Source organism: Chiloscyllium plagiosum, unplaced genomic scaffold (genome assembly GCF_037043375.1).
Source record: "Chiloscyllium plagiosum isolate Xiang-an unplaced genomic scaffold, Cpla_swu_hap1 HiC_scaffold_46, whole genome shotgun sequence".
In the NCBI taxonomy this organism is placed as follows: Eukaryota; Metazoa; Chordata; class Chondrichthyes; order Orectolobiformes; family Hemiscylliidae; genus Chiloscyllium; species Chiloscyllium plagiosum.
In genome coordinates, this window is record NW_028270184.1 from 14550380 (window position 1) to 14565415 (window position 15036).

Genomic DNA, 15036 nt, shown 5'->3' on the forward strand with positions numbered 1-15036 from the left:
GGGTATGTTTTGCGCCAGTCCCGTTTGTGAGGTTCCAGATTTCATGTGGTCTCCTTGCTTGTTCAGGATTGCCTCTCCTACCCGAACCTTGTATGGCATGGCACCTGACCTTACACTGACCATGTCTCTTACCCATGCAGGACCATTCCCATGGTTTCAACACCAACTTGAAGTAAAGTAACTCTCTCACTTAGAGGAGTCTTTTGTCTGCTATTAGCAACCTTGATTATGTTTCACCCTTCCTACCCTATCCCAGACCCAGGAATATCAGGTCTATCCTGGTGCAGTGCCTTCTCCCCATTAGCAACTCTGCTGGAGTTGTCCTTGTAGTTGGCCATCCTATAATCAAACGGTGAAAGTGTCCCACTAGGCCCGAACTGAGTGTGAGATCCTGTCTGACTAATTTAATTGAGGGTTTTGAAAGGTGATGAAGCATATTGCGTAATGCAATGGATGAGGGTTATATGGACTTCAAGAAGGCCTTTGACAGGGTGCCACATGGAAGACTGGCCCAAAGAATAAGAGCCCAGGGGATCCAAGGCAAGTTGGCAACCTGGATAAAAAAATTGGCTTACAAATGGGAGGTAAAGGGTGATGGTAGAACGCTGCTCTGGCCTGTGACCAGAGGAGTACACAGCGATCTACGGTGGGATCCTTGGTGCTTGTCATGTACATGACTGTGAATGTTAATATTTTAATTAGAAAGTGTGATAATGCTGTAACTTTGTTGTTTTGTTCTGGTTTCCTTTAAGAGAGACATTGAACGAGAAGTTATGAGCTGGCTGGTTAAGAACATTTGAATAAACGACTTCGGAGGCCTTGGAGTTTTTTTTAACAGCTTGAATGGGTGTGGCCAGCTCATATTGATTAGGATTTCTGGGTTTTGGTTTTTCAGTAGCATCAGAAGCTATTGGGGGCGTCAACAGAGTTGGAAGCTTCAGTGAATGCCTCCTCATTGCTACTCTCCCTGAGTTTGTTCTTGATAGTGTCTCCTCCTGGATTGGAGAGCTGTACGTGAGAATCTGTGTCGGAATTTTCCTGCTATTCCATGGTGTGTTTTTATGGGATGTGACTATACTGGCACAGTTCATTGATAATGGTTACTGTATCCATTATTCTATTCAGTTTTCCAAAGAATTAGGTTATTCTAAATTACTCTTTCTTTGATTGTATTTTAACTGCAATCTTTAAATAAATTGCATTTTGCTTAATGTCAATTAGTTTGACCAGTGGCACTGCATCTGGATTGGATATTTTAAAAGTTTTCTTTAAAATAAGAAAAAAATATGGTCTAGGCTACATTCTTAAAATACTTTGAGTGGGTCTGGTTTGGTCAAGAGTGGGGACTTTTTTTGGGATCAAAATCCTTAATTTCCTGTTGAGTTTAGGATTGTTAAGGCTGCGAGTGGCTATTGTTAGTGTTGGTTATTTCTGGGGTTGAATTCGGTTGGTTTAAACAGGGTGTGCCTTGGGTAGTAATGGCTCTTTCAGCCAATAAGAGTTTTGTGCGGGAGTTTTACAGCAAATCAGCAAAGCAAAGCTTTCTGAATTGTAATGTTACAACACGGGGGTAAACCTCCCCTACTAATATTGACACAGATAAGAATTATCCCGTACGGTAATCTGTGAACATTCGAGAGGCCAAAAAGTATTTAAAGTAAAAATGACAACTTTATTTCTTAAAGTATAACAGAGAATAATTAACTAACAACTATTTACAACTCCTTGCTCTAACTTATCTTTTACATTCCCTTCTACAATACGAGTCAGATAAAACCCCCAAGTAAGATTTACCACGAAATTTAAATTTCAAAATCAGGCAGCTGTCGAATCTTCTCTTTGTATCTTCCTCTGGAGATTTTCTTCTTAGGATTTCTCTTACATTAGTCATTGACAGATAAAGGTACCTTTAAGAGAGCTTTGTTTCGGACAGTCTGTACATGCTGAAGGCTTGGCAGATCTCTCTCAATTGTTCAATTTTCCCCAGTCTTACACCCCCAAAGCATCGGATCGTGTCATTGGCTTTTACAATTGTCAACATACTAAATTCAAACTAGAGTTGGAGTCTGTTTTTTTTTTGGGGATATAATTTAAACTCGTTGGCCCAATTCAAATTTGTTCTTGTCTCCTGGCAACCAGCTACCCTAGCTGTTTGACCAAAAGGTTACATTGTATCTTGTTCATAAGACCCTAAGACCATAAGACATAGGAGTGGAAGTAAGGCCATTCGGCCCATCGAGTCCACTCCGCCATTCAATCATGGCTGATGTGCATTTCAGCTCCACTTACCAGCGTTCTCCCCGTAGCCCTTAATTCCTCTAGACAACAAGAATCTATCAATCTCGGCCTTGAAGACATTTAGCGTCCCGGCTTCCACTGCACTCCGTGGCAATGAATTCCACAGGCCCACCACTCTCTGGCTGAAGAAATGTCTCCGCATTTCTGTTCTGAAATGACCCCTTCTAATTCTAAGGCTGTGTCCACGGGTCCTAGTCTCCTCGTTTAACTGAAACAATTTCCTAGCATCCACCTTTTCCAAGCCATGTATTATTTTGTACGTCTCTATTAAGTCTCCCCTTAATCTTCTAAACTCCAACGAATACAATCCCAGTATCCTCAGCCGTTCCTCATATGTTACAGAACACTTAGTGCTGTCAGGAAGTTCTGCTAGCCTTTAACTCTCTTAAAGGTTCAGTAACTCTTAGACCTTCATAACCGTAAACAAATTGGAGTTGGGTTTGTCTGTGTCTGCGAGAAAATGGAAAATAATTGCAGCAATCATACAGCATTTATGGTTGTCCAGAATTCCATTGGAGTCATTGGAAATGTCTAAACTTCAAATGCAAATGAAGCAGCTTGAATTAGAGGCAATGGGAGGGGAAGAAGAAGATAGACTCGCCCTGGCAGAACAAATGGGAAGAGAAAAGGAAATGAAACAGTTAGAATTACAATTAAAAGCACAGGAAAATGAAAATGGGAGGAAGGCCTTAGCAGAAGAAAGACAGAAAGAGGGAGGAAGAAAAAACAGAACGAGACAGAAGTAAAGCAAAAAGTGAGAGAGTATGACGTTTGGAAGTTTGCAATTAGAGAGCAAAGTCAACTTAAAAGGGCGGAGGTGAAGATAGAATGAAGGTTTAATGAGAGCGATATTGATGGTGAACAAACCCACAGTAGCCAAAGGCCTGTTGGGAATCTGTTTAAATATGTCCAAGTGTTGCCTAAATTCGACGAGAAGGGTGTGGAAGTCATTTTCAGTTCAGTTGAGAAAGTGGCTAAACAAGTGAAATGACTGTTGTGGGTATTGTTGATCCAAAGAAAGTTGGTTGGTTGACCAAATGAGGTCTTTGCATCACTATCAGAAGAGGTATGGGGGAAGTATAAGGAAGTGAAAAATGACACATGAGCACAGAAAAAGTTTCAGGAATCTAAGAGAGACCCTGGCCAAATGTACACTGAATCATAGAATCTTACAGTGTGGAAACAGGCCTTTTGGCCAAGTCCACACCGAACCTCTGAAGAGTATCCCATTCAGGCATTCCCCTACCCTATTGCTTGACATTTAATCCTTACTAATGCACCTCACCTACACGTCCCTGAACACTACGGGCAATTTAGCATCACCAAATCACCTAACCTGCACAGCTTTAGATTGTGGGAGGAAACCCATGCAGACACGGGGAGAATGTGCAAACTCCACACAGACAATCACCCGAGGTTGGAATCGAACCCAGGTCCCCAGTGCTGTGAGGCAGCAGTGCTAACCACTGAGCCACCTGAGTTTGAAAAGATCTAACAAGGTCACTTTAATAGGTCGATAAGGACATTGAAAATAGACCAAACATATGTTGCGCTTAGAGAGAAGATTATTTTAGAGGAGGTCAAATATTCACTACCTGAGTGGTAGAGCAGAGAGTGAAAGTTGCAAGTTTAGCAGCTAAAATAGCCGACAGTTATGAATTGGTTCATAAGTCAAATGTTGGTTTCTGACATCAATTGCAGTCATTGGAGGATAGGTATTGGGGAAACGAGAAATCTCAGATGCTAAGGGAAAAGGAGATCAGATATTTGGAAAACCTCAGGCAGAGATAAAACCAACACCTTTGATGCCCATTCCCATATTTGAGGAACTTTTTAAAGGGTCTTAATTGCATAGGACCACCGCTTAAAGCATACAGTGGGAATCAGTATTAATTGATCATAATGGATGTGTCCACTATATTTCCAAAGGTCATTCCATTATGATTATCACAAAAAGATTGTCGAAGAGGTACTCAAATTTTTCACTAGATGGAGACTACCCCCCAGTGATTCCATCAGCTCAAGGGTCAGGTTTTACATCAAAAGTATTCAAAGAAGTTATGGAATAAAACAATTCAAATCCACTGTGTACCATCCAGAATCTCAGGGAGCATTGGCTGAGAAGTGGCAGATGGAGTTTAATTCAGATAAATACGAGGTGCTGCATTTTGGCAAAGCAAATCTTAGCAGGACTTATACACTTAATGGTAAGGTCCTAGGGAGTGTTGCTGAACAAAGAGACCTTGAAGTGCAGGTTCATAGCTCCTTGAAAGTGGAGTAGTAGGTAGATAGGATAGTGAAGAAAGTGTTTGGTATGCTTTCCTTTATTGGTCAGAGTATTGAGTACAGGAGTTGGGAGATCATGTTGCAGGTGTACAGGACATTGGTTAGGCCATTGTTGGACTATTGTGTGCATTTCTGGCCCCCTTTCTATTGGAAGGATGTTGTGAAACTTGAAAGGGTTCAGAAAATATTTACAAGGATGTTGCCAGGGTTGGAGGATTTGAGCTGTGGTGAAAGACTGAATAGGCTGGGGCTGTTTTCCCTGGAGGGTTGGAGGCTGAGGGGTGACCTGATAGAGGTTTACAAAATTATGAGGGGCATGGATAGGATAAATAGACAAAGTCTTTTCCCTGGGGTGGGAGAGTCCAGAACTAGAGGGCATAGGTTTAGGATGAGAGGGGAAAGATATAAAAGAGACTTAAAGGACAACTTTTTCACACAGAGGATGGTACATATATGGAATGAGCTGCCAGAGGAAGTGGCGGAGGCTGGTACAATTGCAACATTTAAGAGGCATTTGGATGGGTATATGAATAGGAAGGGTTTGGAAGGATATGGGCTGGGTGTTGGCAGGTGGGACTAGATTGGGTTGGAATATCTGGTCAGCATGGACGAGTTGGACTGAAGGGTCTGTTTCCATGCTGTACATCTCTATGACTCTATGACTCTATTAGAACAGTAGTATCAAACTTTTAAAACCATATTCGGGTGTTGTATATCCAGAGCATCAGGATAAAGGAATTCCATTTTGTACTTTTTGCAATTAGGGATGCATCAAATGAATCTACCAAATTCAGTCCATTTGAATTAATTTTCCGACATGAGGTGAGAGGATCACTGAAATTACTTCAGGAGAAATTGGTGAGTCAGAGTTCAGAGATCACATATTTGGAGTATGTGTCAAATTTTAAGGAAAGATTAAATATCGGGCGAGTTGCCTAGATAGCACTTAAAAGAAGCACAGCATGTGATGAATCAGGAAGCAGACAAAAAATAAAAAATTCGCAACTTTGCTCATGGAGATAAAATATTAATGTTGCTTCCAGTGTGTGAACCTTTCAAAGCAAGATTTAATGGACCTTATCAAATCGTGAGGAAATTGAGTGAGATGAATTATTTGATAACAACACCAGATGGAAAGCTATCTCACAGTGCATCTCATGTGATTATGCTCCAAAGGTATTTTGATAGGGAAGGAAGGCAAAAGGAGAATGTGTTTCTGGTACAACGCAGAGTGGAGAACAGGTTAGGAGGATTTTGAATTGGACATTCCTCAAATTAGGTTGGACAATGCAGAAGTTCTCAAAGATTTGTTCAAATTATTGAGTTGCCTTCCAGAGGAAAATTGAAATGATCATGAAAGAGGTATCAAATTGCTTTGGGAGATATATGGGAATAAGCTGGAAAGCACTAATCTAATTATGCATGATGTAGATATAGAAAATGCTGTTCCAATTAAGCAGCATCCTTATAGACTTATCACTGTCAAGTTGACAAAGTTCAAAAAGAGATTGAACGCATCATTTAAGTAAGTTGCAGTGACTGGAGCAAACTGATGGTAATGGTGCCAAAACCAAATGGTACCCAAAGAATATGTGTGGACTACAGCAAAATCAATGCAGTTACCAAGTCTGAATCATACCCCATTCAATGTTTAGAAGACTGATAAGATGGGGCAAACAACTTATATTTCTAAGTTTGACTTACTCAAAGGATACTAGCAGTTATCGATGTTCAATACAGCGGAGACTATTTTGACTTTCATGACACTGAATGGGCTCTATTAATTTAAAGTCAAGAGTGTGGTGCTGGAAAAGCACAGCAGGTCAGGCAGCATCCAAGGATTAGGAAAATTTGGGCAAAAGCCCTTCATTAGGAAGAGCTCAACACTCTCGACTCTGATCTCTAGCATCTGCAGTACTCACTTTCGCCTGTCCCAATTTAAAGTCATGCCATTTGGTATGAAAAAATAACCAGCCACTTTTCAAAGACTAACCAATCAAGTCATTTCTGGCTTAATTAATTTTGTGGCGTACTATGATGACCTGAAGATCTTTAGCCACACCTGGGAGGAACATTTTCAGCATCTATTGGACTTCATGAGGCAGACTTGGTGATCAAGGTGGTTAAGAGTGAGTCTGCAAAATCCAAGTCACTTTGCTAGACCATGTTATTGGACATGGACAGATGACCCCACGGGATGTGAAACAAAGCTTATTGGGGAGTTTCTGATCTCCTCGATAAATAGAGCAGTAGTAGGATTCCTGAGATTGAGTGGAAGTTCATACTGCATTTTAGCAATGTGGTTCCTCTACTGAAGACATGCGGGAAGTGTCAGTGGATGGCGGATTGTCAGAGGCATTTGACAGTCTGCAAGCTGCATTAACCACTGCCCCAGAATTAGCCACACCTAATGACCCAAAGTCATTCACGTTGGCTAGCAACGCAAATGCTGTGGATGTCAGTGCTTTCCTTTTACAAGAAGACGACAAGAAGATCGAGAGACCTATTTGATCTTCTTCCAGAAAATATTTACAAGGATGTTGCCAGGGTTGGAGGATTTGAGCTGTGGTGAAAGACTGAACAGGCTGGGGCTGTTTTCCCTGGAGGGTTGGAGGCTGAGGGGTGACCTGATAGAGGTTTACAAAATTATGAGGGGCATGGATAGGATAAATAGACAAAGTCTTTTCCCTGGGGTGGGAGAGTCCAGAACTAGAGGGCATAGGTTTAGGATGAGAGGGGAAAGATATAAAATATTGTATGTTTGCGAAGGAAACCTTGAGCTTGGTGCTGGCAATACACCATGTGAACATTTATATCACCAGCAATGTGACTAAGATAATTGTTTCTACTGATCACAACACATTAAAGCTTTTGGAGAAATTTAAGGATAAAAATTCCAGATAGTTTCGATGGAATTTATTACTGCAGCTATTCAATTTGAAAATTATACATGTGGCAGGACGAGAGAACATAATTACCAACATGTTGTCACACCTTTGAGGAGAATCAAGCATAATATTTAAGAATATATTGATCACATTCAGCAGAGACACACTGGATGCATTTGAAGAGAAACAAGAATGTGGAAATTGGACAGTAGTTTGCAAATGTGAAGCTTTTCTAGTTCTGTTCATAGAGTCATAGACTCATAGAGATGTACAGCATGGAAACAGACTCTTCTGTCCAACCCGTCCATGGCAACCAGATATCCCAACACAATCTAGTCCCACCTGCCAGCATATGGCCCATATCCCTCCAAATCCTTCCTATTCATATACCTATGCAAATGCCTCTTAAATGTTGTAATTGTACCAACCTCCACCACTTCCTCTGGCAGCTCATTCCATACACATACCACCCTCTGTGTGAAAAAAGTTGCCCCGTAGGTCTCTTTTATATCTTTCCCCTCTCACATTAAACCTATATCTCTAGTTCTGGACTCCCCAACACCAGGGAAATGACTTTGCCTGTTTACCCTATCCATGACCCTCATAATTTTGTAAACCTCTGATGCTCCAGGGAAAACAGCCCCAGCCTGTTCAGCCTCTCCCGATATGTCAAATCCTCCAACCCTGGCAACATCCTTGCAAATCTTTTCTGAACCCTTTCAAGTTTCACAACATTTCTCCGATAGGAAGGAGACCAGAATTGCATGTAATATTCCAACAGTGGCCTAACCAATGTCCTGTACAGCAGCAACATGACCTCCCAACTCCTGTACTCAATACTCTGACCAATAAAGGAAAGCATACCAAAAATCCTGGTGTGAGATTTTCATAGGAAAGAGAATGAAACTGATAGGAGAGAAATGCTGAAGGTTATCAGGGAACACTGGACCTGAAAAAGGGCTCAGTGCTCCCCATGGCATTAAATCTTCATCTGTCTTGTTCCCTTTAGCCAAGCTTTCGTTTCTCTGTTCAATTCCATCAGCGGGGCTTTGTCACAGACAAAAATGTGGACCCTTATAAAGGCTACAAACGGACTCATGGCGAGGTTGTAAGAAACAGCTGCAGTGGGGAGTATGAATGGGAGGCTGTTGTATGCAATAAAATGTTTGGAAAAAAACAGGCACCCCAAACAATCGATTCACACCAGAACGTTTCACATTTTGCATCGTTAAGACTTTTCTTTCAGCAGGTATAAAATAATTGAGAAACTAACCATAGGAGTGGATGAAAGACTAAAGTAAGTATATTTCACTCCTATCCAGCAGGCAGGACTTTGAGACTTCTGCTGTCTCTGTTTCTTCCAGTCCTCCCGTTGTCTTCACTTGTGCGATGGGTACTGTTCATTGTAACGAATGTTATGGACCAGGCCAGCTCCCCTCAAAACATTTTAAGAAGGTAGCCTACACTCTAACGTTTTCTTATTTTAAAGGCAGATGTGTAGTGGGTGTTCCAGGTGTGATGCAGCTGGTCAAACCACTCAGCTTTAAGCGAAACAGAATTGATATTAACACCACAGTTGAAACTCGAACAAAAGAAAGCAAATTTAGAGCAACTTAATGATTGGAAAACCGAATCGACCTGATACAGCAACTTGAGTAAGGAGCCGTTCCAATCCAGTAACATCCCACAAACACACCTCTTGGTAAAAAAAGGTAAATGGAAACACAGATTCTTACGGGCAGGAGGGAACAACTTTCAAAGAGAGAAAAGTCAGTCAGGAATCATCTGCTGAAGCTTGGAATCTTTCCTGGACTCCAGCATCTTCGAACTGTTACAGCTAAATCAAACTGAACTGGGAGAACTGACTACTCCTCTGCCATGTTAAACTAGGCTCTTCCCAGACCCCTCGGCATCTGCTTTTAAGTTGAAAAAAAAACAAGGACAAAATAACCTTGTAAAAGTGACAGCATTATCACACATCTCTATTCAGAATATGAACATACGTATTGCACTGAGGGCAGGAGAGACAGGGATGCTTTCAACTGTAACGTTTATGAATTGATCGAGTAACTGATGTAAACGGATATTTTACCGCACTCTTGAAGTGCTCTCTGAACTTCGACTGAGTCACTCCATAAATAAATGTGTTTGTGCAGCAACTTAAATTCCGAAGCATAAATCCAACATGTCGCAGAATGTATTCAGAATAATTATAATCCCTGGGATCTATGCCTGTAATGTTATAATATAAGAATTCCATAACATGAATCATCCAAAGAAGTATGAAGCTGCCAGAGATGGTGAAGAGTAAAATCACAGACTTCCTTCTGCTCTCGATCGTTGGATCTCTTTGATGCTCTCCCTTGCTCTGACCTCTCAGTGTTTTGCGGACTCGACTGGCTCTTAAAATGTGTCGGACTGTCAGAGCATTGAGCAACAGTATTAAAGCAAATGGGAGCAATGGGGTTAGAACTGTGTCAAACCAGTCAAAACCCAGCCACCCAGGCTGAGTGAGGTAGCTTGACTTTACAGAACAAAACCATGGTATATTGTCAATGATCTCTCCAGGTTCATATGTAAAATAGAAGGGGATGTTTTTTAAACAGAGTACACTGCAGGTTGTGGCAAGCACCACAGCTGCAGTTTTCTCTGTGCAATATTTTGTTTTTAGCTTCTGGCAACAAATAAGCACAAATCGATCGAAGGAGAAAGAGATGGTGAACCAGACAGAAGAGTCGGTGGCTGCACAAATCATGACATAGATGGCACTACACACTGGGGTGATGTCCAGGAAGGATCCAAAGAAATAATAATAACGAATCCACCCTAGTATTACCTCAGCAACAATAACCAGTAGATCCGCTGTTGCCATGGCCACCAGATAGTGAGTGGTGCATGAGGAGAGGCCACAATTTGCCTGAGACAGGATCCCAATGGCCACTAAATTCACTGCAAAGAACAAAGAGAGACTGGATATTATTGATCAACATTTCCCAGCGTCATCTGCACTCCAGGACATCACTGCAGGGGTTTCTCAGATTAATGTCTTCAGACCTACGATTTTTGCATCTGGACAGGAGGAAGGAATGAGGACAATGTAATTATTCCCTCTCAAGGACAATTCTTGGGAAGGTACACGTGGAATTTGAGCATGTGTTGGGGATGATGAGGAACATAAAGTGCAGTGGGAAATCAGAGGAAATCAAAATAATTGATGAGTGACTTGAACTGATATTGCAGACGTTTTGGAAATATGTTGCCTGGTGACAAAACCTGATTCTGGAATATCCCAAGATTGAAACCTCAGCTCTGCAGAAATTAACATTTGCACATACATAGAGTGAGGATAAAGAATTTGTGAGGGCTTGCATTAACAGACCATGCAGATGGTGAGGTCTGCAGATGCTGGAGATCAGAGTTGAGATTGTGTGGTGCTGAAAAAGCACAGCAGGTCAGGCAGCATCCAAGAATCAATACTTTGGGCAAAAGCCCTTCATCAGGAATTAAAAGACCATAGCTTGTTGAGCAGAAATGAGTACCTGTGGGAACAGCTGATTCATGAAACTAAATTAAACAATTCAATCTGGGGCCCTCGGAAAGTATCAGCATGGGATGTACCAGTACAGGGAACTAAAATGGTAACCAATATCATAACATCAGTCAAATAGATTACACACACACACACATTGTGAACTGAAGTAAAGCTCAGGTATACTTGACTATTATACAAGGAGTGACAGACTGACATAGACATAATTGTAAATAGATATCAGATACTGAGGCATTCCTTGCCCAATTTCAAACAGACGTGGTCAATGTCTAAGGAGAAAGTGAGGACTGCAGATGCTGGAGATCAGAGTTGAGAATGTGGTGCTGGAAAAACATGGCAGGTCAGGCAGCATCCGAGGAGCAGGAGAATCGACGTTTCAGGCCAGAGCCCTGCATCAGTCAATGACCAAGTTTGGCCTGACAAGTAGCAAGTAATATTTGGGCCACAATGTGCTGGGTATTGATCATCTCCACCAAGTGAGAAGCCAACCATCATTTCATGATCTTCTCTGACCCCTGCCCTCCTTCCCCTAACCATCAACAAACCAGTGGTTCTGATTGACAAATAGCAGCATGAGCGAGCAATGTGAATAAGGTGTCTACATGAGTGGATCAAGACGCTAGGAATACTGCGGAAAGTAACTCACCTCCTGACTCACCAAGGTTACTCAATTATCTACAGGGCACAAGAGAACAGTGTGATGGAATGCTCTCCAGCAGCCTGGATTGGTGCAGATCCAACAACATTCGAGGAGCCTGACACCATCCAGGAGAAGCAGCAGCTTACTTGATTGGAATCATATCCACAAACATCCACTCGCTTCACACTGACACTCAGTTGCAGCAGTGTGTAACTTAGACACCATCTTTCAAGCCACGACCACTACCACCTAGAGGGTGAGAGCATCAGATACTACCTCCAATTAGCCCTTCCAATCACTTACTTGGAATAGCGTTGCTGTTCCTTTATTTGATTAGATTACTTACAGTGTAGATACAGACCCTTAGGGTCAACAAGTCCACACCAGCCCGCCGAAGTGCATCCCACCCAGACCCATTCCCCTACATTTACCCCTTCATCCAACACTACAGGCAATTTAGCAGGGCCAATTCACCTAACCTGCACATTTTTGGACTGTGAGAGGAAACCGGAGCACCCGGACACGGAATTGAACCCGGGTCTCTGGCGCAAAGAGACAGCAGTGAGGCAGCAGTGCTAGCTGCAGTGCCACCGTGCCACCCACGATGCTGACTTAATTGGTGGAATTTCCCAATGTCATGGGTGGGGGGTGGGGGTGGGTCTGTTTGCATGAAATGGACTGCAGCAGTTCAAAAAAGCAGTTCTGCTCTTCCCATCACTTCCAACGCAACTAAAGACGGGAAACAAATACTGTCTCAGCCACAGACTCCCACATTGCACCACTGAATTAGAATATGTGTAGTGTGTGTGTGAGTGATAGAAAACCATTACAATATTGTTCAATGTGTATTCTTATCAGGAAAGATTGTCAAAACATTTTTCCCTTTGCAATGGATCACAGCTACTCAAACAATGATTTCAAAATAAAGCCAATTAGTGAGCCACACTCAGTACAAATTTACTTCCACACACGCTTGAACGCGCACACACAATCATAGACACAGAGTCTTTCTTTTTAATCAACCGATTCAGAAACACCTCTGGAGCAATTAGGACAGGAACTCAGAATTAGGGACACTGTGGGTCAGTAGTTAGCACTGCTGCCTCACAGCGCCAGGGACCTGATTTGGTTCCAGCCTCATGTGACTGTCTGGGTGGAGTTTGCACATGGTCTGCATGGGTTTCGCCCGTGTACTCCGGTTTCCTCCCACTGTCCAAAGATGTGCAGGTTAGACGGATTGGCCATGCTAATTTACCCGTAGTGTTCAGGGATGTGTAGGCTAGAAGCATTAGATTAGATTAGATTAGATTACAGTGTGGAAACAGACCCTTCGGCCCAACAAGTCCACACCGACCCGCCGAAGCGCAACCCACCCATACCCCTACATTTACCCCTTACCTAACACTACGGGCAATTTAGCATGGCCAATTCACCTGACCTGCACATCTTTGGACTGTGGGAGGAAACCGGAGCACCCGGAGAAAACCCACGCAGACACGGGGAGAACGTGCAAACTCCACACAGTCAGTCGCCTGAGGCGGGAACTGAACCCGGGTCTCCGGCGCTGTGAGGCAGCAGTGCTAACCACTGTGCCACCGTGCCACCCACAAGTTCGGGGAAGTCTTGAGTAATCGGTATATGAGAATGGGTCTGGGTGGCTTAGTCTTCAGAGGGTCGGTGTTGACTTGTTGGGCCAAATGGCTTGTTTCCACACTACAGGGATTCTAATTCTAATCAGCTATAAGCAAATGGCACAAGAGCCCATGTGATATTTCTATTCAGTCGCCTTGGGACACATCCAATACCACCATACCACAAGACCGTCTTTAGATGCACACAATCAGAGAATTTTGATAATCTTGAACAAAGAGAGAGGGGAATCACCACCAAACTGGAATCAAAGCAACACCCCATGAAGGTCTGGTAGCCTGGATTCTCAGATTAAAATTGACATGTTACAACTGGCTCCCTATCGGCGTTCACTGTCTTTTCTTGATTCCTGATGAAGGCCTTATGCCTGAAACGTCGACTTTCCTGCTCCTCGGATGCTGCCTGACCTGCTGTGCTTTTCCAGCACTGCACTCTCAACTCTGATTGCCAGCATCTGCAGTCTTCCACCTTCTCCTACTATCTTTTATTTTAATCAACCTGCTCGCACATCTTCCAGGGTGGATGTAACTTGAATCTGCCCCAGGGACAGGGGCATTGCCATGAGATCCTAAGACCCTTTATCACACACTGTCGGTAATACATTGTTCATTGTGGTCAGGTGTGCCTCTCTAGTTTCTAATCCAAACACATTGATGGTGCAGAAAAAATATTTACAGGAGCGGGAGGGTTAGATTTATAAGGAGAGACTGCATGGACTGGAACTTTTTCACTGGAGTGTTGGAGGTTGAAGGGTGACAATACAGAGATTTATAAAAGCATCACGGGGCATAGATAGGGTGAACACATCTTTTATCTAGTGTAGGAGAGTTCAAAACTAGCGGGCATAATTTTAAGGTGAGCAGAGAGATATTTAAAACTTTTCCACACAGACAGTGGTGGAATGAACTGTCAGAGAAAAGTGGTCATTGCAGGCACAGTTAACATATTTAGAAGACATTTGGACAGGGTGCATAAAGGTGTTAGAGGGATATGGATCAAATACAGGCAGGTGGGAGTAGTTTAGTTTGTGATGACATGTCGTCCCAGTAACACCTTCTATCACTTCCTCTCACAGGGATCTGATTCTGTTGTCTGCTGAAGGCTGATCAATTGTGCTTTACAGAGTTTGTGAGCTGCAAGGAAAGGTTTATTATCAATTGACACAATGCTATGAAAACGTTGATTATCGTAGTCTGTTTATCTCAGCAAAAACAATATCGGTAAGCGGACGGATGCATGCATGTTACCATTGGATCAGCAAGCAGTGATCAAATGATTTGTTGTCACAACGCGAATACAGCTGGCATACATACATAATATCACTTGGTCACTTACCAGGAATGCCAATAATAGCAATAATTGTGTAGTATAATTTGAGGATACTGTGAAATATATATTGCATTTTCTGTATAAAGTGATCTGTTCCTCCCTGCTGCCGTGTGTTAAACTTTGAGTCATTACATTCCCAGAGCATTTGATTTATACACTGTGGGCTCTCCATAGGGAGATAGCGATTGCTTGTCAATTTTTGTTTTGCATTGAAATAAGATTATGACATTTTTGATAATCCACGTTGTTTTCCACAATGTTTAAAATCAGTTTTAGTAAACAACGTATAAAGCCCCTGCAACTGTGCTCACATTAACTAAATGATGAAAATTGAATGCTGTTTTCTCTCAGCAATGGGCTTTCCATGAAGCGCCATTCATTCAGACCTCGTGTTA

At 42.4% G+C, this 15036-nt stretch overlaps 1 protein-coding gene across 1 annotated transcript; it reads right to left on the minus strand.

Annotated features, from left to right (window-relative positions):
• Nucleotides 1-9510: 9510 nt before the first annotated feature.
• Nucleotides 9511-14714, minus strand: LOC148136227 (putative G protein-coupled receptor 139). The gene is made up of 2 exons (XM_087983651.1): nucleotides 14648-14714; nucleotides 9511-10421 (listed from the first exon to the last, which is right to left on the minus strand). Exons 1-2 carry the CDS (start codon nucleotides 14712-14714, stop codon nucleotides 9511-9513), a joined length of 978 nt encoding a protein of 325 aa, XP_087839777.1.
• Between the last annotated feature and the right edge of the window lie 322 nt (nucleotides 14715-15036).

What these genes read in the sequence shown, in the direction of transcription:
- LOC148136227 (XM_087983651.1), bottom strand. Translation starts at nt 14,714, where the DNA reads ATGCAATATATATTTCACAGTATCCTCAAATTATACTACACAATTATT. An exon ending in TGCTATTATTGGCATTCCTG is followed by an intron (nt 10,422 to 14,647) that starts GTAAGTGACCAA and finishes TGTTCTTTGCAG; the next exon opens with TGAATTTAGTGGCCATTGGG.